General features: G+C 45.1%; 1 protein-coding gene across 1 annotated transcript in view; it reads left to right on the top strand.

Annotated features, from left to right (window-relative positions):
- Nucleotides 1-7,618: 7,618 nt before the first annotated feature.
- Nucleotides 7,619-25,268, top strand: part of LOC136633603 (apolipoprotein A-IV-like) — a 34,065-nt gene continuing 16,415 nt past the window's right edge. The window contains exon 1 of the mRNA XM_066609361.1: nucleotides 7,619-7,715. Coding sequence (XP_066465458.1) covers nucleotides 7,619-7,715 — 97 coding nt within the window. The remainder of the gene's footprint in view (nucleotides 7,716-25,268) is intronic.

Below are 25,268 nucleotides of genomic sequence, written 5' to 3'. Positions count from 1 at the left end.
GTCTGGGGAAATCCAGGCTTTGTTCATCTTGATGAGTGTAAGCCTGTCGGCACTGTCGGTTGACAGGTGGGTACGCTTATCCGTGATGATTCCCCCAGCCACACTAAACACACTCTCTGACAAGACGCTAGCCGCAGGACAAGCAAGCACCTCCAGGGCATACAGCGCGAGTTCAGGCCACGTGTCCAGCTTCGACACCCAGTAGTTGTAGGGGGCAGAGGCGTCACGGAGGACGGTCGTGCGATCGGCTACGTACTCCCTCACCATCCTTTTACAGTGCTCCCGCCGACTCAGCCTTGACTGGGGAGCAGTGACACAGTCTTGCTGGGGAGCCATAAAGCTGGCAAAGGCCTTGGAGAATGTTCCCCTGCCTGCGCTGTGCATGCTGCCTGATCTCTGCGCCTCCCCTGCTACCTGGCCCTCGGAACTGCGCCTTCTGCCACTAGCGCTGTCGGATGGGAAGTTTACCATCAGTTTGTCCACCAGCGCCCTGTGGTATAGCATCATTCTCGAACCCCTTTCCTCTTCGGGAATGAGAGTGCAAAGGCTCTCCTTATAGCGTGGGTCGAGCAGTGTGTACACCTAGTAATCCGTAGTGGCCAGAATGCGTGTAACGCGAGGGTCACGAGAAAGGCATCCTAACATGAAGTCAGCCATGTGTGCCAGGGTACCTGTACGCAACACATGGCTGTCTTCACTAGGAAGATCACTTTCAGGATCCTCCTCCTCCTCCTCTTCCTCCTCCTCAGGCCATACACGCTGAAAGGATGACAGGCAAGCAGCATGGGTACCGTCAGCAGTGGGCCAAGCTGATTCTTCCCCCTCCTCCTCATCCTCCTCATGCTCCTCCTCCTCCTCCTGAACGCGCTGAGATATAGACAGGAGGGTGCTCTGACTATCCAGCGACATACTGTCTTCCCCCGGCTCTGTTTCCGAGCGCAAAGCGTCTGCCTTTATGCTTTGCAGGGAACTTCTCAAGATGCATAGCAGAGGAATGGTGACGCTAATGATTGCAGCATCGCCGCTCACCACCTGGGTAGACTCCTCAAATTTTCCAAGGACCTGGCAGATGGCTGCCAACCAGGGCCACTCTTCTGTAAATAATTGAGGAGGCTAACTCCCACTGCGCCGCGCAAGTTGGAGTTGGTATTCCACTATAGCTCTACGCTGCTCATAGAGTCTGGCCAACATGTGGAGCGTAGAGTTCCACTGTGTGGGCACGTCGCACAGCAGTCGGTGCACTGGCAGATTAAACCTATGTTGCAGTGTCCGCAGGATGGCAGCGTCCGTGTGGGATTTGCGGAAATGTGCGCAGAGCTGGCGCACCTTTCCGAGCAGGTATGACAAGTGGGGGTAGCTTTTCAGAAAGCGCTGAACCACCAAATTAAAGACATGGGCCAGGCATGGCACGTGCGTGAGGCTGCCGAGCTGCAGAGCCGCCACCAGCTTACGGCCGTTGTCACACACGACCATGCCCGGTTGGAGGCTCAGCGGCGCAAGCCAGTGGTCGGTCTGCTCTGTCAGACCCTGCAGCAGTTCGTGGGCCGTGTGCCTCTTCTCTCCTAAGCTGAGTAATTTCAGCACGGCCTGCTGACGCTTGCCCACCGCTGTGCTGCCACGCCGCGTGACACCGACTGCTGGCGACGTGCTGCTGACACATCTTGATTGCGAGACAGAGGTTGCGTTGGAGGAGGAGGAGGAAGGTGCTTTAGTGGAGGAAGCATACACCGCCGCAGATACCACCACCGAGCTGTGGCCCGCAATTCTGGGGGTGGGTAGGACGTGAGCGGTCCCAGGCTCTGACTCTGTCCCAGCCTCCACTAAATTCACCCAATGTGCCGTCAGGAAGATATAGTGGCCCTGCCCGCCTGTGCTTGTCCACGTGTCCGTTGTTAAGTGGACCTTGGCAGTAACCGCGTTGGTGAGGGCGCGTACAATGTTGCGGGAGACGTGGTCGTGCAGGGCTGGGACGGCACATCGGGAACAGTAGTGGCGACTGGGAACCAAGTAGCGCGGGGCAGCCGCCGCCATCATGCTTTTGAAAGCCTCCGTTTCCACAAGACTATACGGCAGCATCTCTAGGCTGATCAATTTTGCAATGTGCACGTTTAACGCTTGAGCGTGCGGGTGCGTGGCGTCGTACTTGCGCTTGCGCTCAAACTGTGGCACTAGCGACGTCTGGACGCTACGCTGAGAGACATTGCTGGATGGGGCCGAGGACAGCGGAGGTGAGGGTGTGGGTGCAGGCCAGGAGACGGTAGTGCCTGTGTCCTCAGAGGGGGGTTGGATCTCAGTGGCAGGTTGGGGCACAGGGGGAGAGGCAGTGGTGCAAACCGGAGGCGGTGAACGGGCATCGTCCCACCTTGTGGGGTGCTTGGCCATCATATGCCTGCGCAAGCTGTTGGTGGTGCCTCCCCAGCTGATCTTGGCGCGACAAAGGTTGCACACCACTGTTCGTCGGTCGTCAGGCGTCTCTGTGAAAAACTGCCACACCGTAGAGCACCTTGACCTGTGCAGGGTGGCATGGCGCGAGGGGGCGCTTTGGGAAACAGTTGGTGGATTATTCGGTCTGGCCCTGCCTCTACCCCTGGCCACCGCACTGGCTCGGCCTGTGCCCACACCCTCACTTGGCCCTCCGCGTCCTCGGCCGCGTCCACGTCCTCTAGGCCTACCCCTACCCCTCAGCATGCTGTATTAGCAGTGATTTGATTTCACAGGCAGGAAAGAAATTGGCGCAAGCCTGCAGGCCAAATATAATTTTTTAACTTTTTTTAAAAAGGAAAGGCCCCACTGCCTCTAGTGAATGAATAATAAGTTTAATAACTGTGTTGCGGCCCTGCAAAAGTGTCACAGAACTTTACTGTTGCAGAGTTATTAACTGTGGCAGAGCAGGTATTTCCCAGGCAGGAAAGAAATTGGCGCAAGGCTGCACTCAACCGTAGCTGGTTGCGTCTGATTTTTTTACGTTCTCCACGCAGCACACACGTACCCAGAGCCCTTAGGACTGACAGAGGCAGGGCAAATATACTTTTTTCCCTTTTGTTAAAAAAGAAAAGGCCCACTGCGTCTATTCAATGACTAATATAACTGTGTTGCGGCCCTGCAAAAGTGTCACAGAACTTTACTGTTGCAGAGTTATTAACTGTGGCAGAGCAGGTATTTCCCAGGCAGGAAAGAAATTGGCGCAAGGCTGCACTCAACCGTAGCTGGTTGCGTCTGATTTTTTTACGTTCTCCACGCAGCACACACGTACCCAGAGCCCTTAGGACTGACAGAGGCAGGGCAAATATACTTTTTTCACTTTTGTTAAAAAAGAAAAGGCCCACTGCGTCTATTCAATGACTAATATAACTGTGTTGCGGCCCTGCAAAAGTGTCACAGAACTTTACTGTTGCAGAGTTATTAACTGTGGCAGAGCAGGTATTTCCCAGGCAGGAAAGAAATTGGCGCAAGGCTGCACTCAACCGTAGCTGGTTGCGTCTGATTTTTTTACGTTCTCCACGCAGCACACACGTACCCAGAGCCCTTAGGACTGACAGAGGCAGGGCAAATATACTTTTTTCCCTTTTGTTAAAAAAGAAAAGGCCCACTGCGTCTATTCAATGACTAATAACTGTGTTGTGGCCCTGCCTACACAATTCTGTGCCTGTAGTATCAATGCAGGGTGCAATGCTCTGCACCGCCGATTTTGAGAAGAAAAAAAAAAAAGCAACACAGCTAACAGCAGCCAGTACTCCACACAGTTAAATGTGGCCCTAGAAAGGACCGTTGAGGTTCTTGAAGGCTACACTCACTCCTAACACTCTCCCTGCCTAAGCACCACTTCTGTCCCTAATACCGGGTGCAATGCTCTGCACTGCCGATTTTGAGAAAAAAAAAAAAATTCTCCACTGCTAACAGCAGCCTGCACACACGTAGATGTGGCCCTAAGAAGGACCGCTGGGGTTCTTGAAGCCTACACTCACTACAAACACTCTCCCTACAGCAACTCCAATAGAACAGCACTTTCCCTCAGCTAACTCACACGGCATCTGAGGCGAGCCGCGGGAGGGGCCGACTTTTATACTCGGGTGACATCTGATCGCCCCAGCCACTCACAGCAGGGGGGTGGTATAGGGCTTGAACGTCACAGGGGGAAGTTGTAATGCCTTCCCTGTCTTTCAATTGGCTAGAAAAGCGCGCTAACGTCTCAGAGAGGAAACTGAAAGTAACCGGAACACCGCGTGGTACTCGTTACGAGTAACGAGCATCCCGAACACCCTAATATTCGCACGAATATCAAGCTCGGACGAGTACGTTCGCTCATCTCTAGTCATTACCGAATAAAATAGACCAGTCACTAAGGGGTTAAAGGGGATGTACACCAGTAAACATAATTTTGACAATTACATGGATATAAATATGATACATAATATGCTGCACTGCTGCTGATTTGTAGCTTGTGTTACACCTCAGTGTTGCATTTGGAATCCTACTGGCTGCTATTGGAACCAGTCAGAATGATACATAATCACCTGCATATTGTATGTACATTACACTATTGATTTATATTCAGTGCATTCTATATAAATAAGCCCCATAAACTGAAAGCTGTAAATACAATATAACATCACTAGTGCTGAGTGAATTTTTGAAATTTTTGGTTTGTCTGATTCACCAAATTTCTGCAAAAAGTTTGGTTTGGTCCGAATTAGACTTTAAAAAGAGGCAAATGGCACTCACTAATGGACGACCACCACTGACCACGACTCTGTATGGTAACTCAAGGTTGCTTCAGCCTGAATATCAAATATCCAGAAAGGAAAGATGAAAATGCGGCACTCCTTGGTATTCAGAATTAAAAGTAGCACTTTATTTCATATAAAAAAATAGCAGGTGCAAAACCAGGACACGGTGCACAAAAAATAGGCAAGAGCTGTTTTGCGTTACATGACACTTTATCAAAATCACAAAAAAGGAAAATATAAACAGACAAAAAAAATCATTGTGGAGATCATTATCACAGAAACTGCAGTTCTGTCAGCCTGCATCCTCTGATTACACAGTAGCTGCCTGTGAAGATAACCCTCCCCCTCTGTTGTTATGGAAACATCTATGTGACCTTGTCACTACAGAAGCTTTGTACCTAACAACAGAGAGTGGATTGCAGAGAATCTGGAAGGGAAACTCACAGTGGCCACTTCAAGCATGATTTACAGTGGTGTCGCTCAGAGTGTTAAGGCAGCAGAATGTAGTCCTAAGCTCTCACTGAATAAGTTGGCGCTATACAAATAACAAGTCCCTTCCCCTTTACCCCAAATGTTTAATGAAAGTATATTACACAAATGAGAAGACTAATACAAGCTAGCGGAGGTGGTCTGAAAACTTATTGCCCCTTTAGGGCAAAGTTAAGGAAGAAAAAGTAGGGAAAAAAAGGACTGCTTCACAGAGGCATATTTGTGTGCGAAATATGCTGAAAACAGAACCCATTGATTTCAATGGGTGGGTTCACATTATCTATTTTCCTCACCAAATGTTCCCATAGTAGTCAATGGGGATGCGCAAATGCGTTCACAATATGTTAGGAGATGCTTGAAACACCGCCTAATGGGCCAGGAAAAGAACTCATTAGACTAATTAGCCATTTTAATGGCTGCGAGCAATGGTGCTTTGTGGCATCGTTCATTCCACAAATATGTGGCGATCCAGCACATAGATTCATGTGAAGCTGTCCATAAAGCGAAAAGCAAAAGGAAGAAAAAAAATGAAAATGAAAAAGAAGGAAAAAGATTCTCTTTTTCCTCCTTCTTCCCTCATTCTTTTTCCTTCTTTTTCTTCTCTTCCCTCCTTCCTTAGAGATGAGCGAGTACCCAAATTTTTGGGTCCTCGTTATTCGAGTCGAGCTTTTCGCAAAATTTGAGAGCTCTACTCGAGTAACGAACCCCATTGACTACAACGAGAGACTCGTGCATTTTTGTATGTGGGCCGCCGGGTCCCGAGCTTTTTTTGGGGGGGGTCTCTCTCTCTCTCTCTCTCCCCTGCCTGCCAGCCAAAAAATTTGCCGTTGACGTGCGGGGAGGGGCCAAAACAGGCACGTCACAGCAGGGAGGAGCCAAAAACTGGGGCGGGGTTGAAAATGGCATGATGCTTGTTCGAGTAAAGAGCACCTTAGAGTATGCTTGGCAGAGTATGTTCGCTCAACTCTGTTCTTCACCTTTTCGCTTCTATTTAGTTCTTTTTCTTTCAGCTGATTGGGCTGAGATGAACAGCCTGAGGGTGCGTTCCCACGAACGTATATCGGCTCGGTTTTCACGCCGAGCCGATATACGTTGTCCTCGTGTGCAGAGGGGGGAGGCTGGAAGAGCCCAGGAGCAGGAACTGAGCTCCCGCCCCCTCTCTGCCTCCTCTCCGCCCCTCTGCACTATTTGCAATGAGAGGAGGCGGAACGGGGGTGGGGCTAAGTTACGGGAATTAGCCCCGCCCCGTTCCGCCTCTCCCCATTGCAAATAGTGCAGAGGGGCGGAGAGGAGGCAGAGAGGGGGCGGGAGCTCAGTTCCTGCTCCTGGGCTCTTCCAGCCTCCCCCCTCTGCACACGAGGACAACGTATATCGGCTCGGCGTGAAAACCGAGCCGATATACGTTCGTGGGAACGCACCCTGAGGTTGGTGTTCTTGTTGAACTGAACTTGCATGTCCGTCTGAATAGGTGGAGTTAGTACTTGTAGAATTTGGGCATAGCTGTCTCAATAAAATTAAGTGCAGCAGAGCAGCCTGGACATTGTCTTAGCTAACCCCACTAATCTGATGTCTAAAGCCTTCGACATGATCATATGTCATAATGGATCATAAACACATAATTTACTCCAGTATACGAGCGCTGATCAACGAGATCAGTACTCGTCTACTGGTCTTTTACGCGGACCAATCCAGACTCTTATTAGTGGATGAATGATTCTAAATACAATCCTTTGCCCCCATGAAGCCAACATTGGTCAGCTGCACATCTTTCAGTTTACATGGGCGATGTATGGCTGACAAGCCAGCATTTTAATGCTTGCAAAAAAGATATGATTAGCTGATGAGCAAGCATTTGCTTGGTCATCAGCTAATAGTTTTTCCTTCTACCTAGCCTGAGAATTGGCCAAATGAACAATCATATGAGAGTTCTTACCTGCACAAAAAAAAACCCATCGTTGTTGCCAGCATAGTGCTACCCACTACAATGATGCTCTATGGGGAAGATCACTTGTAAGAATGATTGTTCGTCCCCTCATAGAGTCTGAATGCGAAGGCCTATGTGTCACATCTGTGCAGGGTAAAACCACAGTGCCCTGTATGGGTGTCACCACACAGGACAACGATGGACTGAACAGACACAGGACTAGGAATTTTTTCTCTAACCGAACCAGGACTTGGTTCGCCCCTGCCTGATAGGGATGGTCCTACGTCTTGTATCTACAGGACCTAGTCTATCTCTAGATGTCAACTAGGAACAACAGAACACAGGAAATAATCAGACAGGGAACACTGCCACACCAAACAGAACTTAAACAGGCATCAGAACAGCTATGGGCGGAAGGGGATTCAGGAGTCCGAACACCTACGGATGGAGGAGATTCAGGCATACAAGAACACTAAGGATGGAAGACAGACAGGACAAAGCCCTGGCATCCACCTACCAATGGACAGAGGGGAATAAACAGAAAGAAGCTCAGGCGTCTGCCCACCAACAGACAGGTAGGACTAACAGACATGAACCGGGCATCTGACAACCATAAGGACGGGTGGATCAAATATAGATAAACAAATGGATGGATAAGCAAATAGACAACTAGCAGACAGACAGACTGTCAGACGGACAAACTGGCAGAGCACAGCATAGCTTGCAAGCAGCAGAAACATGAGACAAAACTGGATTCAGACGGACAGAGCTCTGAACCAAACGGACAAAACTAGAACCAGACAGATAGAGCTCTGGAAAGCATGTATAGACATAAGCAGAAAGACCGGCCGTAATGACAGGGCCCGGTTGGATTATATATCATGATGTTATCGCTGATTGGCCGACAAGGAGCTCCGCCTTCCTGACAACCAATCAGACCATGCACTATAAGGAATGATACAACAGGGGAGAGAAGAAGGGTACCCCAACACAAGGAACCTGTGTAGTGATGCCGCAACACTTCTTCTCTTCTACATCCTTGAGATCTACTGTAACTCAGATGGAATGGTGATTGGCTTAGTGGACTAAAACCAAAAAGATGGAAAGTCCAGACTGCCAGCCAAATCACACCGTGACAGCCAGGCAGATGAGTGAGGAATGATCTTGTTGATTGACTTTCATCATTGGGAGCTCATTGCTCCATGTAAAAGGAAACATCCCAAGGCTGAGATGCATTCTACAGCTTTGTAATAAAGAAGCTTTTTACCCCACAACTATCCTGTGGGCATTCCTTTTCCTCTTGGGTTCTGCGAGAAGTACTGCCAATAGTCGTCATCTTTCTATCCACTGACATTGTACTAGAACTTACTATCTACATAAACACATTCATAAGGCCTTCAATATTGAGAGTATATGATCGGTTCCATGAAGTGTGCCCCAGGCTGCAGCATGCTCATTGCTCTGTTAATTGCCCAGATTAATAATACAATGCAGTTACATATTTAGAATTTTCTTTCTTTTGATCTGTGCTATTATTTTAGGACTCTGGGTGGCAGACAAGTATAAATAGTCAACATGGAGCTTATTCAATTTATGCAATGAAACGATACAAGGGTGACGGAATAATGACAATAGTTAATAACGCATATCATGTTAATGACAAGTTAATAAACACAAATGTTTACTGTAAAACTACTGTAAAAGATAAAGCAATGCATTTTTGGATATTCCGTTGACTGTGTAAAATTGAAATTAATCATGTGTGTCATTGTTTTATACATCTGTATATATTGAAAATGTCTTTATCTCTTATAGTAACTCATTCATTTATATGTCAGCAATTCTAAGCAATGTCCTAGAAGAGTATAAAGTGCTTTTAACCCCTTAATGACGCGGCCCCCTTTTTTTTTTCCATTTTTGTTTTTTCCTCCCCCCTTTAAAAAAATCGTAACTCCTTTATTTATCCATCAACGTCGCTGTATGAGGGCTTGTTTTTTGTGGGACAAGTTGTATTTTTTAATGGTGCTATTTAAAGTACCACATAATGTACTGAAAAACTTTTAAAAAATTCTACGTGGAGTAAAATGAAAACAAAAAACGACATTCCGCCATCCTTCAGTGCGTCTTGTTTCTACGGCGGACAAACTGCAATAAAAACGACATGATAACTTTATTCTATGGGTCAGTACGATTACTACGATCCGAAACTTGTATAGTTTTTTTTTTCAAAGACATTTGATTTTTTTCAATTATTTTCTGCCGCCATCTTCTGTGCGCAATAACTGTTTTAATTTTCCATCGACGTAGTTGAGCGAGGGCTCATTTTTTGTGGAATTTCCTATAGTTTCCGTTAGTGCCAATTCGGAATACATATGGCTTTTTGATCGCTTTTTATTGTGTTTTTTCTCGGAGAGAGGGTAACTGAAAAAGTGCATTTCTGGCATTCTTTTTTTTTTTTTTGGACGACGTTCACCATGTGGGGTAAACAATGCACGACTTTTACCAACACGGCGATACCAAATATGTATTTTTCTTTAATGATTTAGATTTTTATTATAGATATGGCAAAAGGGGGTTGATTTAAACTTTTATTACTTTTTTTTTATAATTAATAAAACTTTATTGATCTTTTTTTTAACTTTTCTTTTAAGCCCCCCTGGGAGACTACAACCAGCAATGCTTTGATTGCTCCTGCAGTATGACATAATGCTATAGCATTACATCATACTGCATTGTGACAGGTAGCCTATCAAGCCACCCCACGGGGACGGCTTTACAGGGATTCTCCCAAGGCAGCCCTGGGGCCTTTTGGAAGGCCCCCGGCTGCCATGGTACCTGTACAGCTTTCCCGATCGCATATTATCAATTTCTGCAACACCTCTGCCCTAACAACCAATCAGGTTGAATCAGCCATCCCAAACAACCAATCAGGTTGAATCAGCCAATCCAAGCAACCAATCAGGTTACTGGAATTGCTGAATAGGGCAGAGGTGTTGCAGAAATTGATAATATGCCCCCCAATCTCACCGCGGGGGAGGCATACAGGACCCCTGAACATCATTCATAGGATTTAAATGCCGTGGCAGAATTGAAAGTGGCATTTAAAGGGTTAATAGCCACGATGGCCACGCGGCCGATTGCAGCTATTGCCCACGATTGTCATCTGTAAGAAAGGGTTACGAGAGCAAGATCTAAATCTTAAACATCTATCTATCTCATATCTATCCATCTATCTGTCTCCTATCTCCTATCTATATATCTATCTATCTCCTATCTATCTCTGATATCTATCTATCTATCTATCTATCTATCTATCTATCTATCTATCTATCTATCTATCTATCTATCTATCTATCTATCTATCTATCTATGTCATATCTGTCTATCTATCTATCTAATAACTTAGGGTGAATACCCACTTGGTTTTTCTTGCGTGTTTTTTTCAAGCGATATCGCTGCTTTTTAACGCGATTGTCAATGGGACTTTCTAATGTTAAAGTGTGTTTCCTTTGCTATTTTTGTGCAATGCGTTTTTAACATTAGAAAGTCCCATTGACAATCGCGTTAAAAAAAACTCAGCGATATTGCAGTGTTAAAAAAACGCAAGTGGATGTGAGCCCTTAAAGATATAAATAAGGTTCAGGAAAGAAGTGTTTTTTAATAAGAAACTAAACACAAGAAGAAGGGGGCACAACCTAAGTTTAGTTGGGGTAAGAGTAGAAGCAATATCAGAAGATATACAGATAGAGTAGTAGATGCTTGGAACAAACATCTAGCAGACGTGGTTGGAAAATCATTAGTAAGTAAACCTGCCTGGGATCAGCTTCAACCTATCCTATGAGGGATATGGAAAAGAAATAATATAAGGCCAGACCTGATCAACCAAGGGTCTTTTTCAATCTTCTGTTTCTACAGTATCATATTATCGATCCATCTCTCTAGCTGTCTTATATCGAACCCTGTTTCAGGTCAAACTTTGCTAAAAATTCAGTTTGGTGCAAACCTGAACCTTTGGTGTTTTGTCTTGGCTGAACCTGCTAAAAGAAGAAAGAAAAGAGAGAAATAAAAAGGAGGAGAAGAAAAAAGAAGAAAGAAAATAAGGAAGGAAAAAGAAAAAAAAAATCTTTTCCCTTCTTTTTTCTTCTTCTTCGTCTTCTTTTTCTTTTTGTGTCTTCTTTTTTTCCCTTCTTTCTTTATTAAAGGGGTAAAGGGGTTGCACCAGAGTATCAAATTATCCCCTATCCTGTGGATAGGGAATAACTTGCAGACCGGAGGGGTCTCATGATCTCAAGAAAGGAAGTCCCATACTCCCCCATCCTCCTCACTGTGGATTCACCGCACCCCCCCGTCAGTTCTTCACAACTGTTCCCCGCAATGAGGAGGAGAAAGAATGATTTCAAGAGCCCATTGAAGTCAATGGGTGTGTGTAAATGCATCCGGCATATGCTGAAAATTAGAGTATTCACAACGTATATACACAAAATGTCACTCAATGTGATTTTCTGTGGTTTTTTTTGTATGTGCAAACACGCACCTATTTGTGTACACAGAACATGCCAGAGCAGCCAAAAAGCATAGCATAAGCAATTTGCAGTTGTATAAACACACTGCATATTTACACGACCAAAATGCACTTACGCCCATGTGAACAACCCCTAAAGTACATAAACCATAGACATCAGGTTCACATTACAGTTTGTCCCTGGAAAGCCCATCTTCTGTCAGCTGTTAAAAACTTTGGTGCAGCCAATGTACGTATAATGTACAATATAGTAGTGATGGTTATCCCCATCTAGTGGTCGACATCTACACTACACTACTTAGTTCAATGTTATCCCACTAGAGCGCGTGTAAAGAAACCTTAAGTAACAAAACATTCTGTGAGTTAGGCTTGCTTTACACAAGCGCAAGTATTTTTGCACATTTTTTTACATTGCACTTTCGCATAATAGAGCGCACAACTGCGTTTTTTACAGTACTTTTTGCAAGCACAAGTCATGCACAATCGCACGTGCAAGAAAATGCACACCGATGCTCCCAGCCATTGAAATGGCCAAATTCTTTAAGGCGTAGGAGATGTGTTCTTTTCCTGAACAAATGCACAAAAAAATAGGGCATACGATGTTTTTTTGCACAACGCAATTGTGTATGCAACATACCCACTTGTAAATGAACCCATTAAAATCAATGGGTTTTATTTCCTGCGTATTGCACTTGTAAAAAGTTTATGTGCAAATACACGCATGTGAATCTAGCCTCAGTGTGTTGCCTGTTCCGCTGACCAAAAAGTATTACGAGATTTCAACTGACTAGGGGCCTCAATAATTAATCTGGCACTGGGACTATCCCTGTTCTATAACATCACTGAGTCGATTATTTGTGCATTATGACATCACTATGTACGTTATCTCTATACTATAACATTGCTCAGTAGATTACCTTTGTAATATGACATTATTCTGTGCAATAGCTCTATACTATGACATAGAATCAAGGAATGGTAGAGTTCGCAGGAACCTCCAGGGTCATCGGGTCCAACCCCCGGCTCAGTGCAGGATTCACTAAATCATCCCTGACAGATGTCTGTCCAGCCTCTGTTGAGCACTTCCATTGAAGGGGAACTCACCACCGCCCATGGCAACCTGTTCCACTCATTCATCACCCTCCTTGTCAGAAAGTTTTTTCTAATATCTAATTTGTGTCTCCTCCCTTTCAGTTTCATCCCATTGCTTCTAGTATTTCCTTGTACAAATGAGAATAGGGCTGATCCCTCTGCACTCTGACAGCCCTTCAGATATTTGTAGACAGCTATTAAATCTCCTCTTAGCCTTCTTTTTTGTCAGCTAAACATTCCCAGATCCTTTAACCGTTCCTCATAGGACATGATTTGCAGACCACTCACCATCTTGGTAACTCTTCTCTGAACTTGCTCCAGTTTGTCGATGTCTTTTTTTAAAGTGGGGTGCCCAGAACTGGACACAGTATTCCAGATGAGGTCTGACTAAGGAAGAGTAGAGGGGGATAATGACCTCACGTGGTCTAAACTCTATGCCTCTCTTAATACATCCCAAAATTGAGTTTGCGTTTTTAATGCTGCATCACACTGTTGACTGATGTTCAGTCTATGATCTATTAGTATACCCAAGTCTTTTTCACGTGTGCTGCTGCTTAGCCCAATTCCTTCCATTCTGTATGTGCTTTTTTCATTTTTCTTACCCAGATGTAGGACTTTGTATTTCTCCTTGTTAAATACCATTCTGTTAGTCGCTGCCCACTGTGAAAGCTTTTCTAGATCTTTTTGAATACTCTCTCTCTCTTCCCTAGTATTGGCTATCTCTCCTAGCTTTGTGTCGTCTGCAAATTTGATCAGCTTGCCTTAAATTCCCTCCTCTACATCATTTATAAAAATGTTGAACCACACTGGGCCTAGGAAAGAGCCTTGAGGTACTCCACTTGATACATTCTTCCACTTGGATGTGCAGCCATTTATGATCACTCTTTGAGTACGATCACTCAGGCAGTTGTGAATCCACCTAACGGTGGCCTTATCAATCCCACATTTGGTCATTTTTTCAATAAGGATAATATGAGATACTTTGTCAAATGCTTTACTAAAGTCAAGATATACTATATCTACTGCATTTCCCTGATCAACCCAGTCGGTGGTTTTGTCATAGAAGGAAATTAGATTAGTCAGGCATGACTTGTTTGTTACAAACCCATGCTGGCTCTTGTAATTACTCCATTCTCATCCAAGTACTTACATACATGCTGTTTAATAATTTGTTCAAAGATCTTTTCCGGTATAGAAGTAAGGCTTGCAGGCCTGTAGTTTTCCTGGATCCACCTCCTTACCTTTTTTGAAGATAGGGACAACCTTTTCCCTTTTTTTTTATGAGACTTCTCCTGTTCTCCAGGATTTTTAAAAGATTATGGCGAGTGGTTTAGCTGCTTCCTTTAGTATCCTAGGATGTAATTCATCTGGACCTTGAGACTTGAATTGATTTAAGTTATCTAACTGTTCCCTCACCATTAGAGATGAGCGAGCACCAAAATGCTCGGGTGCTCGTTACTCGGGATGAACTTTTCGCAATGCTCGAGGGTTCGTTTCGAGTAACGAACCCCATTGAAGTCAATGGGCGACCCGAGCATTTTTGTATATCGCCGATGCTCGCTAAGGTTTTCGTTTGTGAAAATCTGGGCAATTTAAGAAAGTGATGGGAACGACACAGCAACAGATAGGGCAGGCGAGGGGCTACATGTTGGGCTGCATCTCAAGTTCACAGGTCCCACTATTAAGCCACAATAGCAGCAAGAGTGGGCCCCCCCCCCCGCACTGTCAGCGTAAAGATCGTTCTCCTCTGTCACAGCTGTAACAGCTGTGGCAGAGAAGAACGATGTTTGCCCATTGAATTCAATGGAGCCAGCAATACAGCAGGTTCCACTGAATGCAATGGGCTGCCGGCGATCGCAGGATGAATTGTCGGGAAGGGGTTAAATATATAACCCCTTCCCTGCAATTCATCCAGAAATGTGTTACAATAAAAATATATACCGGCGTATAAGGCGACGGGGCGTATAAGACGACCCTCCAACTGTCACCTTATACGCCGGCAATACAGTGGAGCAAAGAATAAAAATCATTACTCACTTCTCCTGGCGTTCTGCGGTGCTCCTGCAGGCTGTCGCTCCCTCCTGGTCCCCGGCAGAGCATTGCTTTCTGGACGCAGGGCTTGAAATCCCCGCCTCCAGAAACACACGTGCCTTCAGCCAATCACAGCCATTCAATGACATCATTGTCATTGGCTGTGATTGGCTGAAGGCACGTGTGTTTCTGGAGGCGGGGATTTAAAGCCCTTCGTAGAGAAAGCAATGCTCTGCCGTGGACCAGGAGGGAGCGACAGCCTGCAGCAGCACCGCAGAACGCCAGGAGAAGTGACTAATGATATTTATTCTTTGCTCCACTGTATTACCGGCGTATAAGGTGACAGTTGGGGGGTCGTCTTATACGCCCCGTCGCCTTATACGCCGGTATATATTTTTATTGTAACACATTTCTGGATGAATTGCTGGGAAGGGCTTATATATTTAAGCCCTTCCCGACAATTCATCCCGCGATCGCCGGCAGCCCATTGCTTTCAGTGGAACCTGCTGTATTGCTGGCTCCATTGAATTCAATGGGCAAACATCGTTCTTCTCTGCCACAGCTGTTACAGCTGTGGCAGAGAAGAATGATTTGTCTTCTATATGTTCTCAATGGGGTCGGTGCTGCTGCCGCCGGCCCCATTGAGCGCATATAGAGAAGGGCAGATTTTAATACTCGGGTGACACCTGATCTCGCCAGCCACTCACTGTAGGGGGGTGGTATAGGGCTTGAACGTTGCAGGGGGAAGCTGTAATGCCTTCCCTGTCTTTCTATTGGCCAGAAAAGCGCGCACATTTCTCAGGGAAGAAAATGAAAGTAACCCGAACACCGCGTGGTACTTGTTACGAGTAACGAGCATCTCGAACACCCTAATACTCGAGCGAGTATCAAGCTCGGACGAGTATGCTCGCTCATCTCTACTCACCATCTCTCTGCTTATAGATAGCCTGCATTATCTTATTCCTCCACTAGCACAGAGAAGATCAGTTGATGTTACATCTACTTACTGAGAGAAAACAGATACAAAATCGGAATTTAAAAGTTTGTCCTTCTCAACATTATTTTTAATCAATTTACCATTTTCATCCTATAGCATCTTTGACTTTTATTTTGCTTTTGACATACCCCCCCCAAATCCTTTTTGGCCTCTGTTGCAAGCCTCAATTTATTATTAACTTTAGCTATTCTGACACTTGCCCTACAGTTTCTGCAGACCACATGATATTATTCCTTAGCTTCCCCCCCCCCCCTTTTCTTCTTTTTTAGTGTGTATTTAGGTTCTGTGTTCATCCATCCTGGTCTCTTTAAATGCTTTGGATTCTTCCTTCTTTTAGGGATTGTGCTTTGAAAATCTCATTTTGCAATATTTCAAAACCTTCTTGGACATTTCTGCACATCCTTAAGCACATCCAGCCATTGGATCCTTCCTATCCTCTTTCTGAGTTAAAATCTGCCATTAAAATCTGTCTTTCTGAAATCTAACCTTGAGGTCTTCTCAGGTTTTTCTCCTCTTGTTATCCAAAATTCAAGGATAGGATGATCACTGCCTCCTAAGGTCCCAGCCACCCTTACTCCCTGTTGGTAAGAATTAGGTCCAAGATAGCAAATTGTCTTCTTTTCTCTTCTACCTTTTGGAAGATAAAGTTGTCAGCAAGAGCAGATAAGAATTTTGGTATTATTGTATCTTGTCACCACCAAAACTGTGGGTGGTAACAAGATACAGGCTGCTTAACAACCTGGGCATGCCCCCAATACTTGATTGGCTGCAGCACTGCCTCCCCCTGCTCAGGCTTTCATGTCCTGCTACTCACTAAGAGCGGCTTTGCTGGAGGCACAGTGGCTTGTTCTCCGCCTCCTCTGGCGGCGACAAGGGCTTCCATGGCAGCATGTGGGATCAAGACAGCGGTGGCAGTGGTTTCCATGGCAGCACGTCGGACCAGAGAGTAGCGTACGACAGTGAGGCAGCGGCTGTACGGCATCTCGGACTGCAGAGTGCAGGGTGACAGCGAGTGAATGAGTGAGGGAGGGGAATGGGGAGGCAGTGGGTAAAGCTGCAGGGGAGCAGGGCCACTGCAAGAGTGGTGCCGGACACTGATGGAGCGGCGCCGCCATATCTCGCATTGGAGAGCGCTGGGTGAGAATGAGGGAGGGGGAGGCAGTGGGTAAGGCTGGAGGGGAGCAGGGACACTGCTGTAACACTGCACACGGCAATCGCTGGGTCACAGTGAGGAAGGGGGACACTGCAGAGGAAGGCAGGAGGGGGTACAGCGGTGGGTGACAGTCAGGGAGGGGGGGTGTGCAAGAACACTTCGGGGACAGCACTGCATGACAATGAGGACACTGCGGGGACAGCGCTGCGAGACATTGATGGAAAGGTTATGGCTGCCATGGAGGGTTAGGGTGAGGGCTCGTTTCAGTCTTAGGGTTACATTATTTGCCTAACACTGAAACAACCCCTAACCCTAACCGTTCATCTCCCCATTAAGTAAATCCCCACGCTGCTAGGACCTTTGAGGGCCTGCTTGCACTCAGCCAATCAGCAGCATGTGGGTGTACACTGGGCGGATACTGCCCACCACTAGGTCTCCACCCATTCTGCTAGTGGTGACAAGATACAATAATACCAAGAATTTGTTGGATCCATTATTTTTACCTGAGAAAGATTTCCAACGAATGTCTGGATAGTTAAAATCTCCTATAATCAATATGTCATGCTTTTTTGAGAGCTTGGCCATCTGATGTAGAAAGAGTTCATCCATATCTTCTGCTTGTCCAGGTGGCCTTTAGTAAATGCCTACAATGGTGTCCTTTCTGTTCTCTCCTTGTATTCTTACCCAAACAGTTTCTACAGAACTACCATGCTCTGAAGATTGAATCTCTGGGGAGATTAATGTTTTCCTAACATACAACACAATACCTCTTCCCCCTTTCTTAGGTCTGTTTCTTATAAATAAGTTGTATCCTTCAAGCCTTGCACTCCAATCATGTGTATCTCTCCACCAAGTTTCCGTGATGCCTATGACATCCTACTTCTCTTCCTGTGTTAGGAGCTCCAATTCTCCTTGTTTGTTTCCCATTATCTGTGCCTTTGTGTAGGAACATTTTAGTTTGTGATCGATGTCTCTTGCTCCTCTTCTTTCCTTCAGAATTTTTTGTCTTTGTTCTTTCTTTCCACTTCTAATAGCAAGCTTCTAAAATGTATTAAGCTTTATATTTTTACCTGGCCTTTCACTTCCCTTCCCATATTGTTCTAGATGATTGAGTACATTATCCATGCACTATAACTATAACTCCACACATTACTGTGCGCACTATTTTTGTGTATTACAATACGGCTCAATGTGGAAATCAAAATAATCATAAACTTTTCATGTTCTCATACGCTGTCTATTTTATTTTTCTGTGTTTTCGTGTTTCATGACGCATCTCATCCCCATCACAATGATGGAGGGCATTAAAAAGCGCTGACAAACACTGTACCATGCGTTCAAAAATGCTGCTCGAAATTGCAGTAAAAATGTTGCAATTTCAAGTGGTGTTTTCTGAACGTATATGTGACAGTGGCCTTACTTGTTAGGGCTTGTTGACACCAGCGTCCCACTGCCAGTAGAGATTTCAGTCTGTTTGCTCTGTTCTTCTTTAGCAAAAAAATGGAATTGAAATGAAATAAAATTAAACTTTACCGCTTTTCGTCATTGATTTCAATGGATTTTAAAGGTTTCTGTTTGCTTCCGTTCTGTTTGGTTTTCCTCTAAGATGCCTTCACACTTGCGATTGCAATATTGCTGCGTTTTTTTAACGTGAATGTCAATAGGACTTTCCAATCGATATTGCGATCGCGAAGTGTGAAGGCACCCTTAAAAGGAACAAATAGCTCAGTCTGCAGCCCCATTTGTTTCATTTTAAACAATTTAAATCAATGGAAAATAAAAGCAGAAATATTTAAATGCTTTTCTCTGCTCCAAAAATGGAACAAGGAGACTAAAATCCCTAACAGCAGTGTAATGCTGGTGTGAACGAGTCGTTCCGCACATGTTCTCATGTTTGCAATGAATTACAGTTCTGGATACTTAACCATTGCTTTATGCTTTGCAGCGAAGGCTTCCTGTCATTGTAACAACCATCTGATCACCTCATAAGTTGGCCATTGTCAGTAACTGAACTGACCACTCTGCGTACTGGTATATGAGAAGGCTGGCTTGGAAAGAGAAGCTTCTAAATGAACTGAAACATAACAGCATCATTAATAATAATAACTGGAATGTATTCCCTGGATATAAACAATTGCTTGATCGAGCATTGCCCTTAGCGAGTACCTGCCCGCTCGGGAGCAAAGATTCGGCTGCCGGCGGCGGGCGGGGAGCACCGGGGGAGAGCGGGGAGGAACGGAGGGGAGATCTCTCTCTCCCTCTCTCCCCCCCGCTCCCCCCTGCTCACTGCCGCAACTCACCGCTCCCCTGCGCCGGCAGCCGAACCTTTTCTTCCGAGCAGGGAGATACTCACTAAGGACAATGCTCGATCAAGCAATTGTCCTTAGCGAGTATGCTCCCTCATCTCTATCCAAAACATATATGGAACATCATGTCAGGTAAACTTTAAGTGGAAGCATTTTTTTTCCAACAGTCCGACAATCCTGTTCAGTTAGTTATTGGCAATTGCACTACTAGGGGCTTCCAGGTCCCATTTTGGGATTTTCAACAGGGGTCACAAAATCTTCATATTTCATATGTTAACTCCTGATTGGGCGGCTTATATGATCAGCACAGGCCAATCAGTGCACAGTGTGCATTAGGCAGAAAATTAGAAAATTTCAATAACAGATCTACAGTGGTCCACCACTATAGATGCTGCTAATCAGGCTGCTGCACTTAGGCATAGAGCTAATTTTCTGCAAGAAGCAGACAGCTCCAGTCCCACGGTAGTGGCCAAACTTGGCATTGCAGTTCTTGTTCATTTTGATGAGTCATGTTTCCATTCATTTCACTTCAGGTTCCTGAGGACAGACCATTAATAGCTCACAATTGGACAACCCTTTTAAAAAACATATTTAGACAACGTGATAAAATGTTATATAAGAAACACTTTTAATATTCCAGTAGTGTACATTCTGTTTATCTGTGTCTGACAAAGGATCATTTCTAAAATTCAATGACCAGAACTCTCGGGTTCATCAAACTTCCAGCGTTACCTTGAAATCAGAGAAGCATCAGAAACTTAACGCTGTAATATAAGCTGTAATACACAACCAGACAAGAAGTGCTCTCATATAAATATCAGCTTACCATACCAACATCAAATCCAGACCTGAAGAAGAAGTGATCAGGTAAGGGAGCTGAAGTGATACCGGACCTACAGACCTATCAGCTGGCTACAAGCTTACGTCCAGTCATCAAAGTTAGGTGGAGGCAACGGGATCTTCTCCTATGGGTGGGCTAGAAGGGTGTTTGTGCCAGCCAACTTCTCATTTGTATGCCAGTGGTAACACATAGCTATTTCTGTAAAGATGTGGCAAGGAGAATGAGGATGAGCAGCTATTGCAGAATATATCATTCTGGGAACTGATCAGGATTCAGCAAGTTGTATTATGTATGTAGCTACATAAGCACCAGACAGTTTAATCTAAAAACATCTGATGTGAAAGTGTTTGTTTCTTTGACTTACTGTAGATCTAAAGCCTAGGTGTTAACTGACAGTATAAAACTATGTAGAATGTAATAGATTGTAACGTCCAGCATTTCATTCCACAGGATATTAAGTAACATGTTGGCTAAAGTGGTTACAATCACTCTTATGTGCACCATTACAGGTCAGTACATAGCTGCATATGCATAATGAAAAAATTATGTTTTTTAAATTAAAGGGGTATTCCCATCTCACACTTTTATGGCATGTTCACAGGATATTACACAAAAATCAGATAGATGTAGGTCCTGACTCAAGGACCTGCACCTCTCTTGTTGTGGACTCCATGGTCCCTGGCCTGGCTGTATGAGGTAGCCTGGGGTGGTCAGAATTATGTCATCAGTGAAGCAGGCTTCCTTCTATAATTTCCACAGCAGTAAATGAAAGTTTACACAAATAATGTAACATAATAAGCTATGCTGTTTCTGTAATTTAGGAGTTGCAGAAACAAAGTAACTCGTTTTCATAACTTCTATTGACTTCTATGGGGGTTACAGAAACAGCATAGACCAGGCACGCTCAGCCATTTCCGTTCTCCTGGCCACCTCAAACAAAGCAGTGTTCCCATTGCAACCATATTTGGCCAAGATAGGGGCACCCCCTTAACTGAATACTTAACTTGAGGTGCACCTACTGTTTTGCATTCCCTAAAGAAAGTCTGTCATTCCTATTTACCCCCATCAATGAATCCTATCTTAGATGGGGAAATGAAGACCAACCTATCCATGCTTTTGTTTTTATTATTAACAGCTCTTGTCCCCAAACTCATTTTCTTTAATCTCTCTGCCATATGTAAATTAGGACTAAACTGTCCAATAGACCATTTATGCCTCAGCACTGGTCTGAGCTTTCTTCCCCTCCTACCACACTAATCCTGCCCATTGTCAATTGATTGAGGTCTTCACCTCCCTTGAGATGGAGACACAGTGTGCTGCAAACACTATGCGAGCACCATTCTTCTAGGTAAGGTGCCTGCACAATGAGTTGCCCTGCAATCTGCATTGGGCTTGCTGATGTCATGCGCATGAGTGTTTCCCAGAGGTGTTGCTCACATGCAATGTCTGCGTTGTATGCTGTGCAGCCAATACTGATGGAAGTCTTGAAACCAACCAGAATACTCTCTTGACATACAGCTCTTGTAGCTTTTTATGTACTTTAATTCCATCACTACTTGATGTCTATGGCTGCATTATTAGGAATAGTGATGGTAACACTCTTGATTTAGTTTTCCTCCATCTCTGCTCTGCTTCTCACTTTACTAACTCCCCCCCTCCACTCTCAGATCCCAACCATCTCTCTTTCTCCATCAGGCACCCTAGCATCTCCCCTGACCCTCTTATCTATCGCACCTCTAGGAACCTCCAGTCTGTCCGCACTAAACAGTTTGCCGAAACTATTCAGTCCTCCCTATTCCCTATCTCTCTCCTCCCCTGCCCTAACCTGGCAGCCCAATACTACCACACCACCCTCAGCCGTGCCCTGGATGAAGCGGCACCACCCGTGACTCGAGCCATCAAACGCAGACCACGGCAACCTTGGCTCATGTCCCAAACGTGCTTCATCCGGCGGTGCTCTAGGTGCGCCGAACGACTATGGAGAAAGTCAAAGCTGCCGGCAGACTTCCTCCACTTCAAATTCATGCTTAAAACTTATAACCTAGCCCTTCACCATGCCAAACAAGTTTATTTCACCTCCCTTGTCTCCTCACTATCCCACAACCCCAAACAACTCTTTGAGACCTTTCACTCTCCCCTCAGACCCAAAGAACAGGCCCCTGTGACAGACCTGAATGCGGGAGAACTAGCTGCCTATTTAAAAAAAAAAAAAAATCGACAACATTCGAAAAGAAATCTCTGAAAGCTGCATTGTTAGCCCCGATCCCAGTTCCATCAGCATTGAATCCAGCACCTACTCACTATCTACGTTAGAACCAACGACAGAGGAAGAAGTCTCCAGTCTCCTTTCCGCTGCCCGCCCCACCACCTGCACTAGCGACCCTCTCCCCTCTCACCTCCTCCGGTCCCTTTCCCCAGCTCTCATTACTCACCTCACCACAATCTGCAACCTCTCTCTAACCTCTAGCACCTTCCCCTCCTCATTTAAACACTCCATCATATCCCCTCTGCTTAAAAAACCAACCCTGGACCCAACTGATGCTGCCAACTACCGACCCGTCTCAAACCTCCCCTTCATCTCCAAATTACTAGAACGCCTGGTCTACTCCCGGCTTACTGGCTTTCTCTCTGACAACTCACTCCTTGATCCCTTCCAGTCTGGTTTCCGCTCTCTACACTCGACTGAAACTGCCCTTACAAAAGTAACAAATGACCTGATGACTGCAAAGTCGAGAGGTGATTACTCCCTACTAATCTTCCTTGACCTGTCTGCTGCATTTGACACTGTCGACCATAACCTCCTTCTCACTATGCTCCGCTCTATTGGTCTGATGGACACTGCTCTCTCCTGGTTCTCTTCCTACCTCTCTGACCGCTCTTTCAGTGTTTCCTTTGCAGGTTCTATCTCTGCTCCACTTCCTCTCGCTGTTGGTGTACCCCAGGGCTCGGTCCTTGGTCCCCTTCTCTTCTCTATCTATACTTCCCCAATTGGAAAAACCATCCACAAATTTGGCCTCCAATACCATCTCTACGCTGACGACACCCAACTATACACCTCCTCTCGTGAGATCTCTGAACCATTCCTCCAAAATATCACCGACTGTCTGTCCGCTGTCTCTAACACTATGTCCTCCCTTTTTCTTAAACTAAACCTCTCTATAACTGACCTCCTTGTCTTTCCACCTTCTAACCGACCTCACCTCAACATCTCCATTCCAGTGTCTGGCACCATCATAACCCCCAGACGGCATGCCCGATACCTTGGGGTGACACTGGACTCTGACCTCTCCTTTACCCCCCACATCCAATCTCTCCCGGCTTGACTACTGCAACTCGCTACTCATCGGCCTCCCCCGCACTAGACTCGCTCCACTCCAATCCATACTAAATGCAGCAGCTAGACTCATTTTTCTATCCAGTCGTTATTCAGACGCCTCTGCATTATGCCAGTCGCTGCATTGGCTGCCCATCCACTGCAGAACTAAATTTAAACTCCTCTACCTCACTCACAAAGCTCTGCATGGCGCTGCACCACCATACATCGCCTCCCTACTGTCAGTACACCACCCAGCCCGCTCACTCCGATCTGCTAACACACTCGGACTAAACACCCCTGTAATACGAACCTCACATGCTCGCCTACAGGACTTCACCAGAGCAGCACCCATCCTTTGGAATGCTCTACCCCAAGGCATCCGGACAATTCCCGATGCACGAAATTTCAGATGTGCCTTAAAAACGCACCTCTTCAGGGAAGCATACCAAACCTCCTGACCTAGTCCCTCGCCCCTCCCTATGGTGCTCCACCCTGTTTGCCTTCTAATAAATGATCTGTACATGAAATTTCCTATTGCCTGTGTTCCCCACCTCCTGTACCACCCCCAACCCATTTGCGTCTAACCCAATGTATCTCACATTGTAATTGTTGCAATTGTTGTATTGTTTTGCATTTATCCATGCCTGAAAGCACTGCGGAATAAGTTGGCGCTATACAAATAAAGATTATTATATTATTATAATAGTGTTCCTCATCTTGATTGGTCAAGTAATAAAATCACCCTGATTTTTAGAAAATCGAATTGGGTTAGTCTGAACCGATTTTTTGGCAAAAATCGCAGTAAAATCGAATTTTCCATAATGCCTGCTGCAGAGGTCAGTGTGCAGCCAATCAGAAGTCAGGGCACCTTGCTGATGTCACCAAATGTGTCCTCCATCTTGCATATGGGCAGCAGTTTCACTGGACATCTGCATCACATGACCTAGCGATATGTAACACTAGCTGATATATCGGGCTTCGCCTAAGTTAATTTGGTACAGATGTTTACCTGTTGTACACATGGAAAATTTTATGAAGTCGTGGTTACTTCAGAGGAACCGAGGAATAAAATATATATACAAATAAGGGAGCGTTAGATTCTCCTCAGACTACATGTACTGATGTCTGCAGAATGTGCCACACCTCCCATTCTCCTCACTTTTACCCTTAAAGGTAAAGACCCTTGTTATTCAAATTTAACCCCAGACTGGAGGTTGCAGCCCCTTTTTAGCCTTAAAGGCATGCTTTATTCCTGCAGTCCCTGGTCACTTCCTTATGTACTTTACAGCCTTTCAGTATATACACACAGAGGTCAATCAGTATATATGAATAGAGGTGAGGTAGATTATCCTCAATATACACATAGAGATCGGTTACATGCTTCTCAGTATATACACATAGAGGTGAGGTAGATTCTCTTTAGTATCTACACACACATAGGTCATTTATATTCTACTCAGTGTATACACATATAAGTGAGGTAGATTATCCTCAGTATATACACATAGAGGAGTGTTACATTCTCCTCAGTATATACACATAGAGGTGAGGTAGATTCTCTTCAGTATATATATACACACAGGAGTGTTAGATTCTCCTTAGTATATACACATAGAGGTGAGATAGATTCTCCTCAGTATTTACACATAGAGGTGAGGTAGATGCTCCTCAGTATATACACGTAGATGAGTGTTATATTATTCTCAGTATATACACATAGAGGTGAGGTAGATTCTCTTCAGTATATACAGTACATACAGAGGAGTGTTAGATTCTCCTCAGTATATACACACAGAGGAGTGTTAGATTCTCCTCAGTATATACACACAGATGAGTGTTAGATTCTCCTCAGTATATACACATAGAGATC

The sequence above is a fragment of the Eleutherodactylus coqui genome, chromosome 6, assembly GCF_035609145.1.
Source record: "Eleutherodactylus coqui strain aEleCoq1 chromosome 6, aEleCoq1.hap1, whole genome shotgun sequence".
Lineage (NCBI taxonomy): Eukaryota > Metazoa > Chordata > Amphibia > Anura > Eleutherodactylidae > Eleutherodactylus > Eleutherodactylus coqui.
Note: the sequence above shows the minus strand (reverse complement) of the source record. Positions and strands in the feature narration are given on the sequence as shown.